Source organism: Oncorhynchus tshawytscha, linkage group LG01 (assembly GCF_018296145.1).
Source record: "Oncorhynchus tshawytscha isolate Ot180627B linkage group LG01, Otsh_v2.0, whole genome shotgun sequence".
In the NCBI taxonomy this organism is placed as follows: Eukaryota; Metazoa; Chordata; class Actinopteri; order Salmoniformes; family Salmonidae; genus Oncorhynchus; species Oncorhynchus tshawytscha.
In genome coordinates this window covers 64,260,113-64,287,162 of record NC_056429.1, presented here as the reverse complement: position 1 = coordinate 64,287,162, position 27,050 = coordinate 64,260,113, and the positions used below count along the sequence as shown (strand labels likewise).

The window sequence follows — 27,050 nt, the reverse complement described above, 5'->3', positions numbered from 1 at the left end:
AATTAAACATGACGTATAAGCACGCATTCATTTGCATCAAGCCTGTCTCGAGCATTTGGCCATAAATTCTCATTCACATCACAGTGAATGTCCTCATTGTTCATGCACGCGGGAAATACCATTTGGCATGGCGAATCCAAGCTTGACACTGGTCTGCATTGATGTCATTGCATGCCTTATCCATGGCCAGAGGGAGGGTTACACTCAATAGGGTTGAGGAAAGGAGACTATGGGTGCAGGTATATGGTCACAAATCAGGGATGGGCCCAAAACCATGCCTGACCCACCTCTGCATGGTGGAACCTGAAACTTTCCCACACAATGATATTGGTGACCCCTTCACCTTGACAGGCCTGCTCAATTTAATCGAGAAACACAATGTGTGCAGCGTTTTAGGATCCAAGTAATGGCATAGGTCCTACCACACCATCTTCAGAGATAGCTGTGCACATGGAGATGTTTCCCCCACGTTGACCAGGCACTTGGACGGTCACCTGTTGGCAGATGAGGTTCTGCCCACGGCGCCAAGTTTTGGCCAGGTTGAAGCCTGCTTCATCAACAAAGACATACTTGTGATGGTTCACTGCAGCATCAAGCACCATCACCCTCTAAAAGTATAATTTGGTTAGTTATTTTTACAGTACAGTTCCAATATGATATTGTGAAGTAGCATGTGCATCAAATAGTAACAGTAATACAGTATATAGTGCTGTACCTGAACATAGTCTGCCCGCAGTTGTTTCACCCGGTCATTGTTTGTCTCAAAAGGCACCAGGTAAATGTGTTTCATAGATACCTGTTGCCTCTTCAAAAAGCGAGTGATTGTTGTTAGGCTGATGGATGCCACATTGGCAAAGGTGTCATCATTCTCCTCAATGGCCTGCTTAATTTCAGACAGCCGTATGTCATTCCTGACCCTCACCATTTCCACCACTGTCCACTCCTGCTGGTCGGTCAGCACACAGCCATGGCCACCACCATGGGGTCTTCTGTCAATTCTGAGGGTATAACAGAGTGTACAGTCAATAGATTTACATGCATTACAATATGTAATTTACTGTAAATGTAATGGTAAAGCACAGTGCACATCCTGCAGACTTACCCCATACATAACATTCTTTTGGCGAAATGTTCTCATGATCGAATTGACACCACAAATTGTCATTGATTGTCATTATATGAACTAATCTGGCAGCCTCTGCAATGGTAAGGCCTCTGTTTACCACACTGTCATGATTATGGCCCGGACTTCATGAGACACAACAGTTCCTTGCTGTCTGCCTCCCTCTCTCCGATGTCCACCTCTTTGAGGGGGCCCACACCCACCTTTTTCACCTCTTTGATGGGGCCCATGCTTGGATTAAGTGATGGTCAAATGTATTTTTGAACAAATGAGGAGTGAATCATATGAAAAGTATTGTGAGTGTTGCATTGTGAAAGGCATTTACTTTATTTGAAAGGTATTTCTAGATGAAACATTCATTATGTTTGGTGAAAAAGCTACTGTGTGATTTTGTGTGTTGTACTTGGTCAATTGTAAAAATTTAAAATAAATGTTTAAAAAAATACAAATAATACAAAAAAGCCTTTTTGATGATCTGTTTGGAGTTTTGTACTAAGAGTTGTGACATTTTGTGAAGTTAGTGTGGGTGGCGTGGGGAAATGATTGTTGTCCATCAGTAATGAGAAACCACCTGGTATTGACAACGTAGATGGAAAGCTACTGAGGATGGTAGCAGACTATATTACCACTCCTATTTGTCATATCTTTAATCTGTTTGTCCTCAGACCTGGAGGGAAGCCAAAGTTGTTCTGCTACCCAATAATGGCAACGCACCCTTTACTGGTTCTAACAGCTGACCAATCAGCTTGCTCCCAACTCTTAGCAAACTTTAGGGAAAAAATGGTGTTTGACCAGATACAATGCTATTTCTCTGTAAACAAATTAACAACAGACTTCCAGCATGCTTATAGAGAAGGGCTCTCAACATGTACTGCACTGACACAAATGACTGATGATTGGTTGAAAGAAATTGATAATAAGAAGATTGTGAGTGCAGCCTTTGATATTATTGGCCATAACCTGTTGTTGAAAAGGCATGTGTGTTATGGCTTTTCAACCTCTGCCATATCATGGATTCAGAGCTATCTATCTAATAGAACACTGAGGTTTACTTTATTGGAAGCTTCTCTAATGTTAAACGTGTAAAGTGTGATTGTACGGTACACTTAGCCCTCTACTCTTTTCTATTTTTACCAATGACCACTGGCATTAAACAAGGCCTGTCTGTCTACACTGTATATATGCTGATGAATCAACCCTATACGTGTCAGTTTTAGAATGGGTGGCCAGTAATAAACTGGTTCTGAACATCTCTAAAAGTAAGAGCATTGTATTTGGTACAAATCATTCCCCCAATTATAGAATCTGGTAATGAATGGCGTGACTGTTGAGCAAGTTGAGGAGACTAAATTACTTGGTATTACCTTAGATTGTAAACTGTCATGGTCAAACTTATTGATTCAATGGTTGTAAATATGGGGAGAGGTCTGCCCAATAAAGAGATGCTCTACTTTTTCTTTTTACATTTAATCATATTAGGGATTAAAACCAGCATACTGTAGACCCTCGATGCACACACAAGGTGAGGAAGCTCTGACAAATTTATGGACCCAGCTAAACACTCACCAATAGTTTATTGAATGTTATGAGCCTACCAAATCATGCTTATTTATCTGGTATTTTAATATTAACAGTTGCACACCACTAAGGAAAACACAGTAAAGCATTTATGATCACTACCTGCTTTGCTCAGGTCTTGTTTAAAACCATTTCTTATACTGTACCTTTCAGACTACTATGCTGTTCATGACTGCGTGCCTGTAGTAGTTTAGTAAACACGTGGAAGGGTCATAGTGAAACAGACCAACAACCCAACACTGATGAAGAATCTGTTTGTCCATGGGAATGATCCTGACTCTATCAGCCTGTTCTAGGTAATGGTGCGTCACCTTATCATAAAAATGAATTATTTCATATGCGCTATATATCTTCAACAAACCCCATAAAACAATTAACCCCCCTCTCTGTAGCTCAAATTAACACTTGTTGTGTTTGTGGACAGTCATTTTAATGTGTTCACCGTGTGAACTGGCTACTTTATGACCACAAGCCCAGGTGGGTCATTTCTCACACACATTGAGTATTAAGGGATTTCTCGCATTCAGGATTTTATGGGCGCTATAAGGATGTTTAAAGGCCTGCCTTTAGGTATATAAACTGTCCTGTTTTGGGACTGTGTCATCGTCAAGAGGAAGGTGAAACATGGAGATTGCTACCACTCTTCTTGTTCTTTGCTCTGTGATAGTCTCACATGGAGCTCAAGGTAATGTATTCACTTATACTGCACTGTATATATGTTTTGTTGGTATCGATCTCTCATTGTAAGTGTTGTTTGTTCGTAACAATGGCTTCCATTTGTGTATGATTATAGGGTTGTTGTAACACCGCTGGTGTCTCTCTCTTATGCAAAGGTTCATATTCAATTACTCTTACTTTCTCATTGCAGGTCAGTGGGAAACATGGACCACAGCAGGTAAGTTCTGTTGATGAGCTGATTTCTTACCCCATACCCCAAATAACATATAGTCCTGTCTTTTTGCTTTGTACCAATTTCTAGAAATGACTTAATGAGATGAAGAAAGACTGCACTCCTCAGGGTCAATACAAATGTCAGATGTATTGTGCAATGACCATACGTTTGCAAAGGTTTCATTATTTTCACTAATCTGACACCTTCCCGCACCTTAGCATGTATGTTAGGTGTGCAGTGCAGTAGTAACAGTATTACTACATGGAACCTAATGACATTTGTGTTTACAGAACCTTGGAGAACAGTTGACCCATCAGGTATTCCAAACTCTGAATTTTGCTACTATTTCTGAGCTGTGTTTATGTTGCTCTGTTTATCAACAATTTTGATTAACTAACCCATGTTTGTTTATTCCTCTTGTTCGTTAAAATACTTCACTGTATCAACATTCCAATGAATCAACATTGTTTTTTATTGTGTCAGTCGACACTGCCAGTCAGTCTCTGTCGAACTTCTCATTCTTAACGTTGTCACTTTTTGGTTGTTTTGCTCAGGCACCAGTGCCCCATGTGGTGGCTACCTGACTGCATCAAAGGGCCAATTCAACAGCCCCAACTACCCCAGCAACTACCCCAACAATGCCTACTGTACATGGAACATTCAGACCCCACCGGGCAGCCAAATCGTTCAGCTGGAATTCCCCTATGTCAAGTAAGTAGGTTTTGGTTCATGTTTATTCTTAAACTTGGATATGTTAGAAAACCCTCAAAATCCATCATTTGGTCTTTCAAATGATCACCTATCTAAAAAATGATTTGATAAGTGAAAGCAAGTCCAGGACACTAATCAGATCAATCACCAGAGGTAATAAGTGCTACGTTAGCAGCGTATATTAGGCAGCCACCTTCATTGTACGCCATTCATCTTTCCTGTCTCCGACCACAGTCTTGAGGGTGACTTCAACTGTAGGTATGATTCCATCTCTGTGTACGATGGCTATTCCACCTACAACCGACTCCTGGGAAAGCTGTGTGGAGGACAAAGCTCAACCTTTTACTCCACCGGAAGTTCAATAACTGTGCAATTCACAAGTGACAGCTCCTCAACGTACAAGGGGTTTCATGCAGAGTATCGTGTCGTAGGTAAGGAATTGAGATTAAGTAAATATATGTAAAGAGACATTAACTGCATACAGTGCATTCTGAAAGCATTCAGACTCCTTCCCTTTTTCCACATTTTGTTACGTTACAGACTTATTCTGAAATTGATTAACTAAAAAATGTTCCTCATCAATCTACACACAATACCCCATAATGACAAAGTGAAACTGTTTTTTAGAAATCCTTGCAAAGGTATTAAAAATTAAAAACAGAAATACATTATTTACTTAAGTATTCAGACCCTTTGCTATGAGACTCGAAATTGAGCTCAGGTGCCTCCTGTTTCCATTGATCTACCTTGAGATGCTTCTATAACTTGAGTCCACCTGTGGTCAATTCAATTGATTGGACATGATTGGACATTTGGAAAGGCACACACCTGTCTATATAAGGTCCCACAGTTGACAGTGCATGTCAGAGCAAAAACCAAGCCATGAGGTCGAAGGAATTGTCCGTAGTGCTCCGAGACAGGATTGTGTAGAGGCACAGATCTGGGGAAGAGTACCAAAAAATGTCTGCAGCAGAAGGACCCCAAGAACACAGTGGCCTCTATCATTCTTAAATGGAACAAGTTTGGAACCACCAAGACTCTTCCTAGAGCTGGCCGCACGGCCAAACTGAGCAATCCGGGGAGAAGGGCCTTGGTCAGGGATGTGACCAAGAACTCCGATGGTCATTCTGACAGAGCTCCAGAGTTCCTCTGTGGAGATGGGAGAACCTTCCAGAAGGACAACCATCTCTGCCACACTCCACCAATCAGGCCTTTATGGTAGAGTGGCCTGAATGCCAAGCATCACTTCTGGAGGAAACCTGGCACCATCCCTACGGTATAGCATAGTGGTGGCAGCATCATGCTGTTGGATGTTTTTCAGCGGCAGGGATTCGTAGGCTAGTCAGGATCAAGGGAAAGATGAATGCACAAAAGTACAGAGATATTCTTGATGACAACCTGCTCCAGAGTGCTCAGAACCTTAGACTGGGGCTAAAGTTCACCTTCAAACAGGACAATGATCCTAAGCACACAGCCAAGCCTACTCAAGAGTGGCTTCGGGACAAGTCTCTGAATGTCCTTGAGTGGTCCAGCCAGAGCCCGGACTTGAACCCGAGCGAACATCTCTGGAGAGACCTGAAAATAGTTGTGCACTGACACTCCCCATCCAACCTGATAGAGCTAGAGAGGATCTGCAGAGAAGAATGGAAGAAACTCCCTAAATATAGGTGTGCCAAGCTTGTAGCGTTATATCCAAGAAGACTCGAGGCTGTAATCACTGTGCTTCAACAAAGGACTGAGTAAAGGGTCTGAATACTTAGGTCAATTATTTCTGTTTTATTTTGAATACATTTGCAAAAAAGTCTAAACCTGTTTTTGCTTTGTCGTTATGGGGTATTGTATGTAGATTGATGAGGGAAAAACAAACAATTTAATACATTTTAGAATAAGGCTTAAAAAAGTGAAAAAAGTTAAGGGGTCTGAATACTTTCCGATAGCACTGTAGGTATTATTTTCCTCCCTGTACTCAAACATTATGCAAACATTTTAACTAAACAAATAATGATACATCCATACAAATGTGCTGATCATTTTAGCAGCTTGTTGGCTTGGTATCATTGCTGAATTATGATCAGTGAACTATGATTCATCTGTTTGTTTTTCTTGTAGATGGAGGATCTTGTAGACACAACTGTGGCTATCAGGTTGGCAACTGCTCCTGCTCATATTCCTGTGAATACAGGGGCAACTGTTGCCAGGACTATCAACGTAAGAGCAGGGAGTTAGGATCAAGTTTAGAATATTGTAACAGTGTGTGCTCCTCCCCCGTTAAAATGTTCCCTTCTGTGCCATTTAATCTACTTTGTATAGAGATCTGCTATGACACAACCGCAGAACCCAAAACCACAGATGCAGGACCAACAACCAGAGGTATTTCTTCAGCTCTGTTAGAATTTTACTTTACAGCTAGTGTATTTCAAAAAAATTCACAAAAACAATTTGTACCATTTCAAAGCTTTTTGGAGAGCATGATGAAGATGTAACATAACATCTATTATTATTTCACCCTGCTGGTCATCTATGAACATTTGAACATCTTGGCCAAGTTCTGTTATAATCTCCACCCAGCACAACCAGAAAAGGACTGGCCACCCGCCATAGCCTGGTTCCTCTCTAGGTTTCTTCCTAGGTTATGGTCTTTCTAGGGAGTTTTTCCTAGCCACCATGCTTCTACACTTGCATTGCTTGCTGTTTGGGGTTTTAGGCTGGGTTTCTGTAAAACCTTCAGTTTTGCCAGCATATAGATTGGTGACCTGAACATGTTGTACATGTTTTAAAGCTTTGGTCTCAGAAGTAATGTTACAGCAACTGAGAGTTAGTTTGAAAATTGCCTTCTCTCCTACAGCTCAGCCTTCCTGTAGGTACAACTGTGGTTATAATCTTGGAAGCTGTTCCTGCTCCAGCTCCTGTCAATACTATGGCAACTGTTGCTATGACTACAATGGTACGTGTCCAATACAACAGATAATATTGTATTGAGTGCATGGAACTCCTTTACATCTTATGTTGCGCAAGTGAACAGAAAACCTGGTTTCAAAAAAGACACACACACTACATGTTCATTTAAAAAAATGTATGTCAATTGTACTCTTTTGTCTGTAATGTATTTTTCGTAATGTATCGGTCACCAGTAAGAGCCATTGGCGTCGGCTAATGGGGATCCTAATAAATCAAATAATATATGCACTTTAGCAAACATTTTTATCCAAAGCAACTTAGTTGTGCGTCCATACATTTTACGTATGTATGGTCCTGGGAAGCAAACAAACAACCCTAGCAATGCAAGCACCATGCTATACCAACTGAGACATACAGGACCAGATAGATCAGATGGGTTCAGGTATTGTCTGAGAAAGAGCACACTACAAAATGTGGATGAAGTCAAGACAAGAACACAAATATCTACCACCAAGACTTGTGTGCTCTTCAATTCTAAAATAAGTATGCAAAGTCTCAGATAATCAGAAAATAATTGTAAAAATTATATTGTAACACTGTGTGCTCGTCCTCCGTTAAAATGTTCCCTTCTGTGCCATTGTATCTACCTTGTATAGAGATATGCTATGGCACAACCACAGACTCCCTCACCACAGCTGCAGATCCAGCTCCTGCAACAACCGGAGGTATTTCTTCAGCTGTGTTAGAATTTTACTTTACAACTAGTGTAGTTCAACAAAATTAACATCTTTTGGTCAAAAAATTTTTTTTTTTTTTTTTTTTTGGTTTATGTCCACAGCCACAGGAATTTATCTTCATCTAGTTTGCTGATCTGTGTAAAAAAAAAAATCTGACAATATTAATAATAAGAAAACAATCATCAAATGCTGTTCATGAACTTTGGTCACAAATGAGGTCTGTCCAATACACTAGGTTGGGGTTCCTGTAGATACAGCTGTGGTTCTTATGCCGGTGGTTGCTCCTGCACCTCATCCTGTCGATACTATGGCAATTGCTGTCATGACTACAATGGTATGGTGTTAAAGAGCTGTTTGTGATTGTTAGTACTTGGGAAGGCTCACATTGTCTATGCTAATGTCCATCCCTATCTTTTCTTCTCACAGATTATTGCCAGAGCACAACATACGAACCTGGTACAACATCAGGTATTTCTCTCCCAAAACTTAAACCCAAATTTGAAAACCCTCAGCTTTGGCATCATCTAGTTTGGTGACCTGTGTAGAAAATGTTGTGCTGTTAATGTTCTAAAGATTTGGTCACAGAAGTGGTGTTATTGTAAAGTGGTGTTATTGTAAAGTGGTGTTATTATTGCCTCCTGCAGAGGCTTCCTGTAGGTACAACTGTGGTTTCAATCTTGGAAGGTGTTCCTGCTCCAGCTCCTGTCAATACTATGGCAACTGTTGCTATGACTACAACAGTACGTGTCCAATACAGTAGATCAGATGGGTCCAGGTATTATCCGTGAAAGAGCACACTGTAAAGATGGCAAATATGTGGAGAAATTCTGGATAGAAATACAAATCCCTGTTGCCAAGACTTGGGTTGCCCTTCCACTCTAAGTAGACCTATGCAAAATATGTCCCAGCTAATCTGAAAATAATATTGAGTCATACATTCAGTTAAAATACAGTTGAAGTTTAGCTTTTAAAAAAATCTTCAACAATGAATACCAGACACACTCCCTAAATGACTGTATGAGCTTTAAGCACAATTGCATTTACCCAGTTTGGTTTGGATATTGTTAATTCTTATTTTTTTCCTTCACATAGCGTACTGCCCCACCACCCCACCAGAATCAACAGGTATTAACATTTCCCACATCATCCATTTAAAAAGGGATTTGATCTAATAAGCTGTATAATGACAGCACAATACAAGTAGACATCAATGTGTTGCACAAACGTAACTAACTGAACCTTTCTTGATGACAAATGTGATTTCCTGAAGATTATCTACAGGAAATCACATTTGGTGTCACAAGATGTCTGACTCTTGAATTCCAAATGGATTTAGAGTTTAATTTCTCTTCCCCAGTCTCAGGGACTCACCCCACCTGTGGAGGAAACCTGCATGGCTCTGGGTCCATCTCAAGTCCATACTATCCAGAATATTACCATGACAATGCCTACTGTGTCTGGCATCTATCGGCCCCCTCTGGCCAAAGGATCTTTATGTCATTTACTGACCTGGAGTGAGTTAAGATTCCTCTTCAGAAATGGTTCCCTTGATTACCCTGGTTTGTTGCATCTTAATGTAAAAGATTTTAAAATGCTTCACCCTGACACTTCCCTTTGATCAACTATCTGATGGATTTCTATCATTCTGAATGTGCATGAAGACAGATCTTGAAATGGACCGTCCGTATTGACTATGAGTTCACATTTAGACATATTCTATAAGTGTATGCTCTTTGTTGGTTCAGGTTGGAGAACTGCTGCTCTTGTGATTACATCTCTGTGTACGATGGATCGTCTGTGCAATCTCAAATGCTAGGCACAATCTGTGACTTCAACAACGACACCTCTTTGGCTGCCTACCACTCCACCTCTAACTACATGACAGTTCTCTTTCGCTCTGATCAATCAGTGGTCAGCAGGGGCTTCAGGGCCATGTTCAGCAGCTCCCTCGCATCAAACCAAGGTAGTCTGATTGATAATTTGGTGAAGTTAATCAAACACTAAACATTTATTTATTCTGACATTGATATTATAGCTCCGGAGCCTCAGGTTGGTTTTATTTATGTTGTGGTGTTTCAGGTCGAGTGGACTGCTCATCAGACAACATGAACATAGTGATCCAGAGATCCTACCTGCTCTCAATGGGCTACGATGGTAACAATCTGTACCTGAACGACCAGCATTGTAGACCTCAGGTCAACAGCTACCAGGTGGTGTTCAGCTTCCCAATCAATACCTGTGGTACCCAGCGAAAGGTAAATTAATTCACCAAACGCAAAGTGATTACCAGATTACGTAATGGTATATAAAAAGCTACATAGAGATCTAGCTAGTGTGCTGCAAACACTGGATATAGTCACATCAACTATCATTCACATGTTCCAATCATTTTCTGTTTCTTGTACAATAACTTCTTTTTATCTCATGCTCTAAACAGTTTGAGAAAGGGAGAGTCGAGTACATCAACGCCGTCCGTGCCTACCGGTCCGACTCAGGCGAGATTACTCGGCAGTCTCATTTTCTGCTGCACGTGGAGTGTCGCATGGAGCAGGACACCATGGTCCAGGTTATGTACAAGACCAACGATGAGGGTAACGGTACCATAACAGGCACAGGCAGATTCAACAGCACCATGGCCTTCTTTACAAACAGCAACTTCTACAGTGAGATAACCCAGACTCCATACAAGATTACCCTCAACCAGAACATGTACGTCCAAGTCCGCCTGAGGAGGTCAGACAGCAGTCTACATCTGTTCCTGGACACCTGTGTGGCCTCTCCCTCACCTCATGACTTTCAAACCAGATCATACGACCTGGTGCGCAACGGGTAAGAAACAGGCACTGCTGATCTGACCTGCAGAAATTGTAGGGCCAAGAGATATTGCTGAGAAGGAAAATCTGTGTTTATACATTTTTTAAGGGGTGCTTATTCTTCAATGACACTCATAGGCTCTTGATTAAAAACATTTGTTTCCGATGCACCCACAGATGTAGGAGGGACCCCACCTACTACTCCTACACCTCTGGTACCAGTAGCTACGCCCGCTTCACCTTCCAGGCTTTCAAGTTCCTGCGAGCCGATGAGTCAGTGTATCTGCAGTGTAAAGTCACCATCTGCCAAGCTTCTGACTACAACTCCCGCTGCCGCCGAGGCTGCCGCACCCGCAAGGCCAGGGACCTGGGATCCTCCCAGGGGAGCCACACCCTGATCCTGGGCCCCATCCAGCTCAAAGGTCAACTTTTAGTAGGGCTATGATGTTATGATTTCTCTAGACAGATGTGGGACACCCTAACCTGTTTGCAAATTTGTATGGCTAATTTGCTGCTAATGTTTGCATTGGGCTGTTGAAAACACTCAAACAATTAGGAGCAGTGGAGCACTCTAATACTGTTCTGAACATGTTCCGGTATGTATATTATCACTCTGGTTTAGACTGTGCAGACACAAATGTATGCAAAAACAGGTCTTTCTTTTCCCTCCCCAGATCTGGAGAAGCCAGATGAGAAAGTGGCTGAGAATGAGGAGATCCAGGCTAAGGTGGAACCTTAAGACTAAGCTGACCAGCCTCAACCAACTACTCTAATCATTAATACTATAATTCTGATTAATTTCACCTGAGGCATTAAAGTAGCCAATATTCACTGCTACTGTACACTATAATCTTGTATCTCTTTCCTACTTTGGCTAAATGATTAAAAACATTCAACAGACAATTATTGGTGTCTGAACATCTTCCATGTGCTAGCATTGAAATAGATCAAATGTGTGAACTTTTGAATTATGACTGAATGTCAATTCATAGATACCAAGAAAAAGGACAAAGGACAGAAAAGATCTGTTAGAAAACACTTTACTTAGAAATGTGTTAATATTCCTCTCACATAAAACTATTTGTCATCCAAGGGGACATGATGATCGCCAAAACGCTTCTACATTCACCTGCTCTATCAAGAGACAACACATTAAACAAACTCCCTTCAAGTTCTTCCCCTTTACGTAACCCCTCAATCATTGGACGCCTGTAAGCATGGTGACATGCAATTAGTCCTAGAAACAGTAACTATGTTCTCCACAAATGTTGCTATGCAGACACAACAGTATCCAATACAAAACAACCCTGCTAAGGCAGTAATCTTCACTTCAGTATAATTTCAACTTCATTGACACAACACCTAACCGACCGGGAAATGTAGATTACAATGCTCAATAAATATCTAAAGCACAGATCCCTAATATGCAATGCCTTGATTATATAAGGACAGAAGAAATCCAAAAGGCATGGCATGCATGCTAAAACATGGCATCTCTGGTGCTACTTGGCCATTCTGGACTGAACGGGATTGACAAAAGAGAAAATATGGTGATAATGCTTTGACAGTAGAGGTATTGGATCTCACAATGACATATTCCATTTAAATGTCACAATATAACATGATGTATAAGGTTATGCTTTATTTTCCACGACACCCAATTAGCAAAAAGCTGATGGTGAAGGAAGGGCACTGTTTACAAATCCATCAAAACGACAACATAACACCCGCATCTAAAGAAAACAAACAGAAAAAAAATAAAGATGTCAAATGTACAAATGTAAAGTGATTGTGAATATGGTAGGCACTGTTGGGAGGCATGAATGGTGCCGTCGTTGCACTCGGAAATGGTTTAGTGGGTTACGGTTAAAGCCGATAAACGAGCACTCTCATAAAATGTTAGCATCTATAACTACAGTATGTTAGTAAGGCTGAAAATGGTGTTCATGTAAAAAAAAAAAAAACACATAAGGAATGTTTAACGATCAAACCGGTCAAGTGAGTTGTACCTCTAAACCACTCCATCCCTACACATTACATACACATGGGCACTGTCAAATGTTATTTTCTTTCCTGTAAAATCAAATTCACTATACAGAATTTGCAAAGGCTACATCATGTCCAATTTCAGAAAGATCAACAGCAATAAATAAAAAAATCACCATTATGGAATTAAATAAAAACACCTTCAATCATCTCCAGTTCTTCGCCACTGACCCGGTGACAAGTCACTGCTTATGCTGTCCCCTGGCAAAATGACAGGCAAAGTCATATTTGCTCCTGCACTTGTGGCCACAGATGTTGCACTGGAAGGGGTTCTCGTAGCCGTGGCAGCCCATGTGGATGGTGTACAGGATGTTGTCAGGGAAGTAGATGTCACAGTGCTGGCAGTGGTGCAGCATCTGGGGGTCTTGATGCAACGAGGGCAGGCCCGGGACTGGTGTGCTGGGCTGGCTATTGGTGATGCTGGGGGTACTGGTGCGCCCACTGTGCTCGCTGCAGGGACCTGCTCCGGGGCTGCAGTTGCTGTGTGGTGGGGGCCTGGGCTCTGGGGTGATGGGGGAGGAGGAGGCAGCATGGGCAGTGCTGGCTGACGCAGCAGCAGAAGCGGTGGCTGGGAGAGGCTGCTGGACGAGGAAGGGCTTCTCGTCCACACAGGACTCTGCACCTGGAGATATGGGAGGCTGTTGGGTCTCGCCCTCAGCTTCAGAGGGCAGGTTGGCCAGTTGACCAGCCAGGGTGGAGAGCTGATTGAGGGGGTTTTCCATGACCAGGTTGTGGTGGTGATGGTGGTGATTGTCCCTGGAGGTTCCATCTCCACCAGCACCTTGGTCGTCGTAGGTCTCCTGGCGCAGGTGGGGCAGTTCGTGGGAGTAGTCATCCAGGTGCTCAGCCTTGTGCATCACCATGGAGGGGGGGCTGAAGTTGATGAGGAGCCGGCGACCATAGCCCAGGCTGGTCTTCTTCTGCAGGACGCTCAGCATCTTCTTGTGGGAGAGAGAAGAGCGAGCACCTTTCATGGGTAAGAGCTTGTGGCGGCGGCGCCGGTGGTGTGAAAGGTTGCTGCGGTCGCTGCAGCGGAAGGAGCACAGCTCACACTTGTAAGGCTTTTCTCCTGTGTGGGAGCGCATGTGCGCCTCTAGGTGGCGCTCATAGGCAGAGGCAAAAGGACACAGGTGGCATCTGTGGGGTTTCTCTCCTGTTTGATTAGAGGAAAGAGGAAGAATAAAGTCTTAGGACATTTTAAATGTCATGTTTTTTGCTTTTTGTCTGATAACTAACTAACTAGGCCTAATGAAAAGAAAAGGGTGAAAGCTTTGTATAAGAGAAAATGCTCAGCGAGTGATCTTCATCTGGTAGCATCTGCATGGTGTTATCTGTTCTATTCAAGCTCACCAGTGTGAATGCGGATATGTTCAATGAGTCGTGCTGTGCCTCTGGTAGCATAGTTACAGTAACGGCACTTGAGTTTGCCGTCATATGTTCTCTCGAAGCCATCCACCAGCATCCCTGAGCCGTCATCAAGGGACATATCCGCTGAGGGGTGGTCTAATCCATTCTGACTGCAATCTGCACAGGTACAGGAATAATCACAACACAGGTTCAAGAGAAATATCTATATTTGTATTTATTATGGATCCCTGGATCCAGCAAAATTAAGGCAGGTATATATTTATTAAAACATTACAATACATTCCCAACATATTAAGTGTGTGCCCTCAGGCCCCTACTCTACTAACACATATCTACAACACAAAATCCATGTGTATGTGTGTGTATAGTGCGTATGTTATTGTGTATTTGTATGCATGTGTCTATGTTTGTGTTGCTTCACAGTCCTCGTTGTTCCAAAAGGTGTATTTTTATCTGTTTTTTTACATCACATTTTACTGCTTGCATGAGTTACTTGATGTGGAATAGAGTTCCATGTAGTCATGGCTCTATGTAGTACTCTGCACCTCATATTGTCTGTTTTAGACTTGGGGACTCTGAAGAGACCTCGTGGCATGTCTTATGGGGTATGCATGGGTGCCCGAGCTGTGTGCCAGTAGTTCAAACAGACAGCTCAGTGCATTCAACATGTCACCTCTCACAAGTACAATTAGTGACAAAGTCAATCTCTCCTCCACTTTGAGCCAGGAGAGATTGACATGCATATTGTTAATGTTACCTCTCTGTATACATCAAGGGCCAGCCGTGCTGTCCTGTTCTGAAAAAATTGCAATTTTCCTAAGTCTCTCTTTGTGGCACCTGACCACACGACAGAACAGTAGTCCAGGTGCGACAAAACTGTGGCCTGTAGGACCTGCCTTGTTGATAGTGCTGTTAAGAATGCAGAGCAGCACTTTATTGTGGACAGACTTCTCCCCATCCTAGCTACTGTTGTATCAATACGTTTTGACCATGACAGTTTACATTCCAGGGTTACTTTAGTCACCTCAACTTGCTCAATTTCCACATTATTCACTACACGATTTAGTTGAGGTTTAGGGTTTATTGAAGGATTTGTCCCAAATACAATGCTTTTATTTAGGACTAACTTATTCCTTGCCACGCATTCTGAAACTAACTGTAGCTCTATGTTAACTGTTGCAGTCATTCAGTTGCTGTAGTAGCTGACATGTATAGTGTTGAGTCATCTGCATACATAGACACACTGGCTTTACTCGTTAGTAAAGATTGAAAAAGTAAGGGGTCTAGACAGCTGCCCTGGGGAATTCCTGATTCTACCTAGATTTTTGGGGGGTTTCCATTAAATGAACACCATCTGTGTTCTGTTAGACAGGTAACTCTTTATCCACAATATAGCAGGGGGTGTAAAGCCATAACACATAAGTTTTGCCAGCAGCAGACTTTGATCAATGCAGCTTTTGACATTATCGAAATCTAACAAAACAGCTCCCCCAATCTTTTCATCATCAATTTCTCTCAGCCAATCAGTCATTTGTGTAAGTGCTGTGCGTGTTGAATGTCCTTACCTATAAGCGTGCTGAAAGTCTGTTGTCAATTTGTTTACTGTAAAATAGTATTGTATCTGGTCAAACACAATTTTTTCCAAAAGTTTACTGCGGGTTGGTAACAGGGTTATTGGTCGGCTATTTGAGCCAGTAAAGGGGGCTTTACTGTTCTTAGGTAGGGGAATAACTTTTGCTTCCCTCCAGACCTGAGGGCACACACTTTCTAATCATTACACTCCACTCGCATGAATGGTTTTTAGAATGATAACAGAATCATGCATGAAACAGTCTGGATAAAACTGTTTGAATCAGATAGTTTACTCAGAGGACAAGGGCAAGAGTCAGTTGACAGTCAAAATGGTGGTTTGTGTTGATGCCATAGTAAGGCCTACCTGTAGCCCAATACTAGACCTCTGATTAATTATTTAATTGAAATGAGGTCTAAGGGCATTCCATAGCGACTGCGTTCGAGAGAACTCATAGTCAAATGGCAGTACCTGCTTAACAGCATGTGTCCAACATCCGGAGCTACTGATCGGAGTGCACCGTTTGCGTCGCCAAGCAGTGAACAATAAACTATTAAATATGGAAATGTTATTTTGTTCTCACTTTGCACACACACACACATTTCCTCTGCTTCCGGTCTGGGGTTGCCAAACAATCCCAGACAATCCCAACAAAAGACTGTTACCTCTGGTTCACAGTCTGAGATTAATGCCATACATTTCCTCTCCCAAGCTCTACAAACCAGATTTGTTTTTTGTTTTTTAAGTATATTTGAACTTACTTTACCGGTTGTTTGTGCAGTTGGTCCTTTTGCAGGTAGGGATGTGAGACAACATATCAACAGGAAAGTATAATTAAATACATTTTTCAAAGCGCTGGCAGTTCTTTCAGGTTTTCATCACCTGAAGCATGCGCAGAACCACGTAAACACGTGCTCGCCAAGTATGCATGCACCTCGTACATGTATTTTCGTCTTATAAGCGCATGCGTCATGTGATAGAAATCTCAACGCACTACAAAAAGTTTTTGAAGCACTTTGAAAAGTTGAATTATACATTCCTGTGTGTTACGGATACAAGTATCCTGTGTGTGTATCCTGTGAGTGTTTCTTTTCTCTCCTTCTCCCCTCACAGGTGAACATCATCACTCCCCAATCAGTCAACAATCAATCATCAATCAGAAGACACACCTCCTCCTGTTTCCTACCCTATCACAGTTCCTTTCCCTTGGTTTAAAAACCCCATCAGTTGTTTGCTCTAGAGCTCAATCTCTTTGTAATTGCCTGTATGTAGATCTCTGTGTGTCTTAACCTCTCTTTTGTTTGAGCACCTCCAAATCACTTTGTCATCTCCTGTGAGTATTGTTTTTGGTTATGGTGTTTGTTTGCTGGTGGGAAAAGGGGAAACCAAGACAAGTCGCCCATGGGCATACACTACCTGTAGGTAGACTTTGTTAAAAACACTAGTTAGAACTGGGCGGACCACCCACTATTTTTGGTTAGTTAGCTGTTGTTAAAATAGGCTAGTCTAGCTTAGGGGTGTTTTGGATGCTTATTGTTGCTTTCCTTGGGTCCAGCTCAGCCCCTTTTCCTGCTCCCCCCCCATTACCGTGTGTTTTACAATAAACCCTGAGTTTGACGGTATAATTTCAGTTGTCGTGGTTATTTCGTTCGCACTTTTACTTTGTCACAATTTCCATGAGTTATGTTACGGGTCTCATTACCATCCCCCCCTAGACTGTCGGGCCAAAAGGGATTCGTAACACTGGATATATTGTCTCACATTCCTACCTATAAAAAGGACCAACCACATGGACAACTGGTAAAGTAAGTTGACAGTAAACTGGTAAAGTATTTCATTCAACATTCTGGCTTGTAGAAGTCGTGAAAGGAAACTTTCATGATGCAAATTTCTGCCCAACGTACAATTCAACATGGGGTCTTCAAGCTACGTCTAGGGCAGCATGGTGCCCATATTGCAAGCCGGAATAGGTCAACAAAACAGGAGTGAAAGATTGGCGAGAACACAACATGGAATCCATGTTTGGTTTTGATTTGGAGGGGGTAGTAGCATCTAACAATTGGATTTAAATTATTTCCTGGACAACGCTCCGCAATGCAAACGACGACCTCCTAATCAGAACAGTCTACAAATGACGGATATAGTTTAGGAAGCGGGAAAAGTGTAGCAAACAGGAACGGTCGGCAAATAACTTGCAAGGTGGGTAAAAATTAAAACCAGACCCGAGTTTCCCTCAGGTCTAAACTGGGCTAGGCTTACCTGCTGGTAGGTCGTCCATCTCTTTGACTCCACTGACGGAGCCCGAGATCATGTTCACATGTTGAGTCTGCTGGCTGAGATACTCTTGGAAGTCTTTGACAAAGTCCAACGTCTCTGGCTTTTCCTCGCCCATTGGAAGGTAGAGATGCTTTCAGGTGCAATAAATCAACTGTATCCATAACAGCACATGATGATGACAGTGTCAATAGGCAGACAGATAAGCGAAAAACATGACAATACATTGACATAACTTGTGATTTAGAACGCAGAGTTAATTTCAGTCTATGCTGTGGTCAGAAGTTGTGTGGTTGTGGTCAGTAGTTGCTGTCAGTAGCTGTGGTAAGCAGCTTTGTGATTGTGGTCAGAAGTGTTGTGGTCACTAGATGAGGTCAGTAGTTTTGGTCAGGAGTTGTGTGGTTGTGGTCTGAAGTTGTGTGGTTGTCGTCCATAGTTATGTGGTTGTGTTCACTATGTGGTCAGAAGTTGTGTGGCCGTGGTCTGTTGTCAGTAGTTGTGTGGTTTCTGTCAGTAGTTGTGGTAAGCAGCTTTGTGATTGTGGTCAGAAGTTGTGGTTGTGGTCACAAGATGTGGTCAGAAGTTGTGTGGTTGTAGTCAGTAGATGAGGTCAGCAGTTGTGTGGTTGTGGTCAGCAGTTGTGTGGTTGTGGTCAATAGATGAGTGGTTGTGGTCAGGAGTTGTGTAGTTGTGATCAGGAGTTGTGTAGTTGTGATCAGGAGTTGTGTAGTTGTGATCAGGAGTTGTGTAGTTGTGATCAGGAGTTGTGTAGTTGTGATCAGGAGTTGTGTAGTTGTGATCAGGAGTTGTGTAGTTGTGATCAGGAGTTGTGTAGTTGTGATCAGGAGTTGTGTAGTTGTGATCAGGAGTTGTGTAGTTGTGATCAGGAGTTGTGTAGTTGTGATCAGGAGTTGTGTAGTTGTGATCAGGAGTTGTGTAGTTGTGATCAGGAGTTGTGTAGTTGTGATCAGGAGTTGTGTAGTTGTGATCAGGAGTTGTGTAGTTGTGATCAGGAGTTGTGGTAAGCAGCTTTGATTGTGGTCAGAAGTTGTGTGGTTGTGGTCACTAGATGTGGTCAGAAGTTGTGGTTCTGTGTCAGTAGTTGTAGTCAGAAGTTGTGTGGTTCTGTGTCAGTAGTTGTAGTCAGAGGTTGTGTGGTTGTGGTCAGAGGTTGTGGTCAGTAGATGAGGTCAGAAGCTGTGGTTGTAGTCACTAGATGTCTGTTTGTGGTCACTAGATGTGGTCAGCAGTTGTGTGGTTGCGGTAAGTTGTGGTCACTAGATGAGTGGTCAGTAGTTGTGTGGTTGTGGTCACTAGATGTCGTCAGCAGTAGTGTGTTTGCGGTCAAAAGTTGTGTGGATGTGGTCAGTAGTTGTGTTTTGTGCTCATTAGATGTGGTCAGCAGATGTGTGGTTGTGGTCACTAGATGAGTGGTCAGAACAGATGTTTTGCCATGTTTTTAGGGAAGAACACTGTTTGCATCCATGAGCTAGCTAGCTTTTTTTTTAATGACCAGCACTGTAGGTGCGCAAAACAACTTTACCAGCATCATAGGATAGTTGTGACATGAAATAAGAGTGACAGTGTAATCAATGTGTAATAACTACATAAAAAATGTATCAATGCGTTGAATTATTGTGCCGTGCAGTCACTCAGGTCCTGATTGGTCAACAAGCCTATTAAAACATGTCAAATAGTGTTATTTGATGCGTATCTTTTTTGACACTCAAAAGACCCAAACACCGTTTGATCACAACTACACAACTCCTGATCACAACCACAACTACTGACCACTCATCTATTGACCACAACCACTGTATGACGTCAGCATGCCACTTTTTGTCACTCTAAAAACTCTGGCAAACAGGGGTAACTTACTATTGGTAGACACTATTCCAAATCTGCTCTTTCCAATCAGAGGGGTACAGCCCAACCTTATTTTAAGAGACAGGAAAACTAGCATTGCATGGCAACACTGCTGCCTTTTGGCTAAAGAAAGTGTGAGAAACATGCTAACGCACAGTAAGTTTGTGCTTTAATATTAACTAAAACCTGCACTCTGGCCCACAAAATGGCTTTGCTAGATTCTTGATAGTGTTATTAGACAAAGCAAAGAAAGTGAACTTTAAAACATGTAGTTTTATTGGAATTTGCAGCTCTTGTTGGTAAATAATTAATCTGCTAGCTTCTGACATGATTTACCGCAGCTATAAAGAGTGCAGTTGATGGGTTACTAAAACAGCTGTATCTACAGATTGGTAGATGTTATTCCTAATCCGTTTTCAGATTTGACAAACAGAAGTAGGGGAAGTTAGAAGAAAATGGTAATGCAGCTCTACAGTAAGATCCATAGTGAATATTTTGGTTCCGCAAACAGATATGAATAGTAGAGAAGTAGACAGACTCCATACGCTCTAACGTTTGAGTAGTAGTCAAAACGGCAGCTGTTTGCAAAAAGATTTTAGCAAGAGTGAAACCTCTTGCTTCCCCTCTTTCTCTATGGTTTACACTAAGCCCTCCCCTGCCTCTAAACTCTACATGTACAGTCGTGGCCAAAAGTTGAGAATGACAAATATTAATTCTCACAAAGTGAAAGTTTGTACGATGGCAATTTTGCATATAGTCCAGAATGTTAAAGAGTGATCAGATTAATTGCAAAGTCCCTCTTTGCCATGCAAATGAACTGAATTCCCCAAAAACATTTCCAATGCATTTCAGCCCTGTCACAAAAGGACCAGCTGACATGTCAGTGATTCTCTCGTTAACACAGGTGTGAGTGTTGACAAGGATGGAGATCACTCTGTCATGCTGATTGAGTTCGAATAACAGACTGGAAGCTTCAAAAGGAGGGTGATGCTTGGAATCATTGTTCTTCCTCTGTCAATCATGGTTACCTGCAAGGAAACACTTGCCGTCATCATTGCTTTGCTCAAAAAGGGCTTCACAGGAAAGGATATTGCTGCCAGTAAGATTGTACCTAAATCAACCATTTATCAGATCATCAAGAACTTCAAGGAGAGCGGTTCAATTGTTGTGAGGAAGGCTTCAGGGTGCCCAAAAAAGTCCAGCAAGTGCCAGGACTGTCTCCTAAAGTTGATTTAGCTGTGGGATCGGGGCACCAACAGTACAGAGCTTGCTCAGGAATGGCAGCAGGCAGGTGTGAGTGCATCTGCACGCACAGTGAGGCAAAGATTTTTGGAGGATGGCCTGGTGTAAAGAAGGGCAGCAAAGAATCCACTCTCCAGGAAAAACATTAGGGACAGACTGATATTCTGCAAAAGGTACAGGGGTTGGACTACTGGGGATTGGGGTAAAGTCATTTTCTCTGAATCCCCTTTCCAATTGTTTGGGGCATCCGGAAAAAAGCTTGTCTGGAGAAGACAAGGTGAGCACTACCATCAGTCCTGTGTCATGCCAACAGTAAAGCATCCTGAGACCATTCATGTGTGGGGTTGCTTCTCAGCCAAGGGAGTGGCTCACTCACAATTTTGCCTACGAACACAGATATGAATAAAGAATGGTACCATTACATCCTCCGAGAGCAACTTCTCCCAACCATCCAGGAACAGTTTGGTGACGAACAATGCCTTTTCCAGCATGATGGAGCACCTTGCCATAAGACAAAAGTGATAACTAAGTGGCTCGAGGAACAAAACATAGATATTTTGGGTCCATGGCCAGGAAACTCCCCAGATCTTAATCCCATGGAGAACTTGTGGTCAATCCTCAAGAGGCGGGTGGACATACAAAAACCGACAAATTCAGACAAATTCCAAGCATTGATTATGCAATAATGGACTGCCATCAGTCAGGATGTGACCCAGAAGCGAATTGACAGCATGCAGGGGGGATTGCAGAGGTCTTGAAAAAGAAGGGTCAACACTGCAAATATTGACTCTGCATCGACTTCATGTAATTGTCAAAAGCCTTTGACACTTATGAAATGCTTGTAATTATACTTCAGTATTCCATAGTAACATCTGACAAATATCTAGACACTGAAGTAGCAAACTTTGTGGAAATTAATGTGTGTCATTCTCAACTTTTGCCCATGTACATATTACCTCAACTAACCTGTGCCCCTGCACATTGACTCAGATCCGTTACCCCTTGTATATAGCCTTGCTTGTTATTTGACTGTTGCTGTTTAATTATTTGTTACTTTTATATTTTCTACTGATCTCTTAACACTTTTTTTCTTAAAGCATTGTTGGTTAAGGGCTTGTAAGTAAGCATTTCACTGTAATGTCTACATCTGTTGTATTCGGCGCATGTGACAAATAAAATGTGATTTGCTCAAACCACTGCCGTCCCTAATGCCTGTTACAAGAAGTTGAATGTGCATTATGCATGGTTATAGTCGAATTTGTAATAAAACATGTCCTTTTCATAGACCGACTTCAATGCCAGATCAGTGATTATTGCAACAACAACAAAAATAGCAGGTTAATTAAACTATTTTGATAAAATAATTAAATTATTAATGGTTATGGATTATATTTAGCCTGGGTATAACTTCACAAATCCTGAATTCATTTGATTATTGCTGACTGTTTGAAATGCAGTATATCTGACCTTTAATTGTACAATACTTATTTTGAGAATTAAAAAACAGAATCTAGATATACATCGTTAAGTAGAAAAAAAAATCTGATTTATAGGCAATATCGCCCAGCCCTACCCTGAAACTAGGACAGCAGTGTCCTGCCCATCTCCCGAAAGCACCAGAAAACCTCTTCAAATAGTATCTTAAATAATCCACCTCGTCACTTCAAACCTCCGTCCAAAAAAACATTTCCTGAACCAACACTTGCACTTAACTTCCTCTCCCTTCTTGCTCTGTACTTTCTATGCATGTGATTGTCCCACCTACCAGTAGCTAAGTATCTTAGGATGAATGCAATAACTGTAAGTAAGTCTGCAAAATGACAAAAAAATGTTGCTAAATGTAAACTTTAGCAGGTCCTTTTAGCTAGCCAATGTCATCGACAGAACATCGATTCCACCATTGATTGCTGGAACACTCAGCTGGCCAGGTAACCAAGGAGCTAGCTTACTAGCTAGCGAATCAACTTACCTTTTCAAAATGTCAACAAATTGTTAGCAAGTATTAATATGTCTCTAGCCAGCTAGTGAAAGACAGACGATTATTCGTGGCAAACTCAGTAATTGACCGGTGACGACAAGTGTCCAAGTGACTGATCAGTTCCGTTGAAATAGCGTTCATGTTGTTGCTAACTTCAGGTTAGCCAGCTGGCTACTGTCTTTCGACCTAAACAACTGTTCCGTTTACATAGGCATCACTCAACTACGGCTGCATCGAGGTCCTATGGCGAATAGCTAAGCGTGCTACAGCATCAGTCGGTTGGTCTCTAATCACATAAATGTGCAATATAGAGCTAACTACGTTATCTGAATCAAAACAATGAAGCAATTTGTGGAGGTGAGAGTTCACCCAGTGCACCCGCGAAATTCGTCCCGCCTCAAGGTGCAATAATTGCGCGAAGAACAGTTCCTAGGAAATAACTGCTGTAGTAGCTCACATACTGTGTACCTCAGTGGTTGTAGCCCACCAAAGATACTTTTAAAACTCTGTGGTAGTACAGCAGGGTGAGTTTAATTATTTCTCAAGATCTTATTAAATACAAGCAGACTGCACTAATCAACTAGATGGTACATACATCTTTCCAAACTTTGTTTTGCTGTCAGTGCCAAATAATAGTCACCTGTAATTAACACAATTTTGACAGGCTTAACATTGCATTCTGCTGCATTCATTGCATTATTATTTAATTGAATTGTGGAAACTGTTGCCTTAATTTGTCAGTGTCCACTAAATATAAAATGTTGACTATTTTGTACCCATAACATTAGGCGATTAAACCGCTCACACTTCCAAACATAGACGTTTAATTACAAAGCGCTACATTTGAGCAACAGCAATTTCATTACTTTAAATAGCTAGATTGACTCATTTATGTTTCATCACTATCAATAATTGAACAGTTAAAACATTTGGAGAAGATCATATTTCCCCATTTGTGTCAAGTTGTAGGGAAACCATTGAGAAGAGGGTGATAAACTAGCAGTTTGAGTGAGGCCATTGTATCCTTTTCAGTGCCACATTGCCTTGTGATGTTACAAGAGCAGTACAGCAAGTAATGTACACGGTCTAACAGCGAGGCATGGTGGCATGAACTGTTCAAGTTGAACCAAGGACCACTCAGAATAAAATCTTTACAATGAAATCTGAAGTCTGTCTCTAGCAGCACGATCATGAGCAGATTTAGAAATAGAGTGGATGAGAACATCCAGTCAGTTCAATTTTTGTTTTTATTCCAGTTCAGTTTCTGTACACTAGATGGTGTATTTTGTCCATAGATTAGCAGTGTCCAGCATGCATCCATCCACTCATAACATAAACATGAACACAAGGTTATAACTTGAAATAAACTTCCACTCTAAATATTGGTGAAGGCAATTGTTGACATCAGGTATATTAAGATTCAAAATGTCTACATGATAAGTCTGCTAATAGACCTGCACAGAGTTCCACTGCCAAGATAACAAGGCTTCTCCATGTCAGCTGACAATAGCAGTCCCAGGGGACTAGGGGCTGGGGCCTAAGGCAGACATGACAGTCCAGCTCACTGGATTAAACTACGACCCAGAGAGCAGTCAATAACATCACCTAATAGCTTGTCAACACTAATGTTATTTTATTGCAATTTAATTATGCTCAGGTTTCCAATGGGGCAGATGCCTTTAAATCATTTACACACACTGACAATAATTTTGTCAGTTGGAAAAGACAAAGCACATTTTTGTGTGTTTAGGGGGTTTCATTTGTTCAGGCCGAAATATTTTTGGTTTTGTAAGCCTTCCACATGGATTGTTTTTGCAGATAGGCCTTATTAGAAAGAAGACCCGACAGCATAGTTAGTTGGGCTGGCAGCACTGAAATTGGACAACAGACTTAGTAGTGTGATCAAAAATTGTTTTTATTTTAGTCAGTGTTGTAGTCCCACAGTGTAAAAGTGATGACGATATTTATAAATACACAGTCCAGTAATTCAAGTCAAAAGGAATGGTAATTTCAAAAAGGTTTTCTAGTTGACAAGACAGTACTAAAAGGATCCAAAATTGTATTTGTCGCGTGCCGAATACAACAGGTGTAGACTTTACTGTGAAATGCTTACTTACGGGCCCTTTCCCCAACAATGCACAGTTAAAAAGTAAGAAAAATGTACCAAATAAAACAAGGAAATAGTAACACAATAAACTAACAATAACGAAGCTAGAAACATGGAGTACCAGTTCGGAATCAATGTGCAGGGGTTGCGGTAATATACAGTTGAAGTCGGAAGTTTACATACACTTAGGTTGGAGTCATTAAAACATGTTTTTCAACGACTCCACAAATTTCTTAATAACGAACTATAGTTTTGGCAAGTCGGTTAGGACATCTACTTTGTGCATGACACAAGTAATATTTTCAACAACTGTTTACAGACAGATAATTTCACTTATAATTCACTGTATCACAATTCTAGTGGGTCAGAAGTTTACCTACACTAAGTTGACTGCCTTTTAAACAGCTTGGAAAATTCCAGAAATTGATGCCATGGCTTTAGAAGCTTTGGATAGGCTAATTGACATCATTTGAGTCAATTGGAGGTGTACCTGTGGATGTTTTTCAAGGCCTACCTTCAAACTCAGTGCCTGTCTGCTTGACATCATGGGAAAATCCCAAAAAATCAGCCAGGACCTCAGAAAAGAAATGTAGACCTCCACAAGTCTAGCTCATCCTTGGGAGCAATTTCCAAACGTCTGAAGGTACCACGTTCATCTGTACAAACAATAGTACGCAAGTATAAACACCATGGGACCACACAGCCGTTATACCTCTCAGGAAGGAGACGCATTCTGTCTCCTAGAGATGAATGCACTTTGGTGTGAAAAGTGCAAATCAATCCCAGAACAACAGCAAAGGACCTTGTGAAGATGCTGGAGGAAACAGGTACAAAAGTATATATATCCACAGTAAAACAAGTCCTATATCGACATAACCTGAAAGGCCGCTCGGTAAGGAAGAAGCCACTGCTCCAAAACCGCCATAAAAAAGCCAGACTACAGTTTGCAACTGCACATGTGGACAAATATCATACTTTTGGGGAGAAATGGCCTCTGGTCTGATGAAACAAAAATTGAACTGTTTGGCCATAATGACCATCGTTATTTTTGAAGGAAAAAGGGGGAGGCTTGCAAGCCGAAGAACACCATCCCAACCATGAAGCACGGGATGGCAGCATCATGTTGTGAGTGTGCTTTTCTGCAGGAGGTACTGGTGCACTTCACAAAATAGATGGCATCATAAGGAGAAATTATGTGGATATATTGAAGCAACATCTCAAGACATCAGTCAGGAAGTTAAAACTTGGTCACAAATGGGTCTTCCAAATGGACAATGACCCCAAGCATACTTCCAAAGTTGTGGCAAAATGGATTAAGGACAACAACGTCAAGGTATTGGAGTGGCCATCACAAAGCCCTGACCTCAATCCTATAGAGAATTTGTGGGCAGAACTGTAAAAGCGTGTGCGAGCAAGGAGGCCTACAAACCTGACTCAGATACACCAGCCCTGTCAGGAGGAATGGGCCGAAATTCCCCCAACTTATTGTGGGAAGCTTGTGGAAGGCTACCTGAAACGTTTGACCCAAGTTAAACAATTTAAGGGCAATGCTACCAAATATTAATTGAGTGTATGTAACTTCTGACCCACTGGGAATGCGATGAAAGAAATGAAAGCTGAAATAAATTCTCATTCTCTCTACTATTATCATGACATTTCACATTCTTAAAATAGAGTGGTGATCCTAACTGACCTAAAACAATGAATTTCTACTGGGATTAAATGTCAGGAATTGTGAAAAACGGAGTTTAAATGTATTTGGCTAAGGTGTATGTAAACGTCCAACTTCAACTGTATGTAGGTAAGGGTAAAAGTGACTAGACAATCAGGACAGATAATAAACAGAG

General features: G+C 41.6%; 2 protein-coding genes across 5 annotated transcripts; one reads left to right on the top strand and one right to left on the bottom strand.

The window, feature by feature from the left end:
* The first annotated feature begins 3,276 nt into the window (after nt 1-3,276).
* Nucleotides 3,277-11,655, top strand: LOC112254837 (deleted in malignant brain tumors 1 protein-like). Of its 2 annotated transcripts, XM_024427741.1 has the most exons (19): nt 3,277-3,386; nt 3,570-3,596; nt 3,884-3,910; nt 4,148-4,304; nt 4,539-4,735; nt 6,414-6,512; nt 6,615-6,674; nt 7,150-7,248; nt 7,859-7,927; nt 8,175-8,273; nt 8,366-8,407; nt 8,584-8,679; nt 9,032-9,064; nt 9,297-9,453; nt 9,685-9,902; nt 10,019-10,194; nt 10,377-10,768; nt 10,930-11,174; nt 11,427-11,655. In XM_024427741.1, exons 1-19 carry the CDS (start codon nt 3,326-3,328, stop codon nt 11,489-11,491), a joined length of 2,319 nt encoding a protein of 772 aa, XP_024283509.1. In that variant the 5' UTR covers nt 3,277-3,325; the 3' UTR covers nt 11,492-11,655. The 2 variants fall into 2 exon arrangements, with proteins under 2 accessions (XP_024283509.1, XP_024283517.1); XM_024427749.1 differs by lacking the exons at nt 7,859-7,927; nt 8,175-8,273; nt 8,366-8,407; nt 8,584-8,679.
* A 121-nt stretch (nt 11,656-11,776) lies between these two features.
* Nucleotides 11,777-23,505, bottom strand: LOC112254852 (zinc finger protein Pegasus). 3 transcript variants are annotated; one of them, XM_024427762.2, is made up of 4 exons: nt 23,088-23,505; nt 17,996-18,164; nt 14,149-14,322; nt 11,777-13,951 (listed from the first exon to the last, which is right to left on the bottom strand). In XM_024427762.2, the coding sequence occupies exons 2-4, from the start codon at nt 18,126-18,128 to the stop codon at nt 12,981-12,983; spliced, it is 1,278 nt and encodes a 425-aa protein (XP_024283530.1). In that variant the 5' UTR covers nt 18,129-18,164; nt 23,088-23,505; the 3' UTR covers nt 11,777-12,980. The 3 variants fall into 3 exon arrangements, with proteins under 3 accessions (XP_024283530.1, XP_042180182.1, XP_042180184.1); XM_042324248.1 differs by lacking the exon at nt 23,088-23,505 and adding an exon at nt 22,692-23,054; XM_042324250.1 differs by lacking the exons at nt 17,996-18,164; nt 23,088-23,505 and adding an exon at nt 16,498-16,864.
* Nucleotides 23,506-27,050: the final 3,545 nt, after the last annotated feature.

What these genes read in the sequence shown, in the direction of transcription:
- LOC112254837 (XM_024427741.1), top strand. Translation starts at nt 3,326, where the DNA reads ATGGAGATTGCTACCACTCTTCTTGTTCTTTGCTCTGTGATAGTCTCA. An exon ending in AGCTCCTGCAACAACCGGAG is followed by an intron (nt 7,928 to 8,174) that starts GTATTTCTTCAG and finishes CCAATACACTAG; the next exon opens with GTTGGGGTTCCTGTAGATAC. An exon ending in CCTGTGGTACCCAGCGAAAG is followed by an intron (nt 10,195 to 10,376) that starts GTAAATTAATTC and finishes TGCTCTAAACAG; the next exon opens with TTTGAGAAAGGGAGAGTCGA.
- LOC112254852 (XM_024427762.2), bottom strand. Translation starts at nt 18,128, where the DNA reads ATGGGCGAGGAAAAGCCAGAGACGTTGGACTTTGTCAAAGACTTCCAA. An exon ending in GATGGACGACCTACCAGCAG is followed by an intron (nt 14,323 to 17,995) that starts GTAAGCCTAGCC and finishes GTACCTGTGCAG; the next exon opens with ATTGCAGTCAGAATGGATTA. An exon ending in ACATATCCGCATTCACACTG is followed by an intron (nt 13,952 to 14,148) that starts GTGAGCTTGAAT and finishes CTAATCAAACAG; the next exon opens with GAGAGAAACCCCACAGATGC.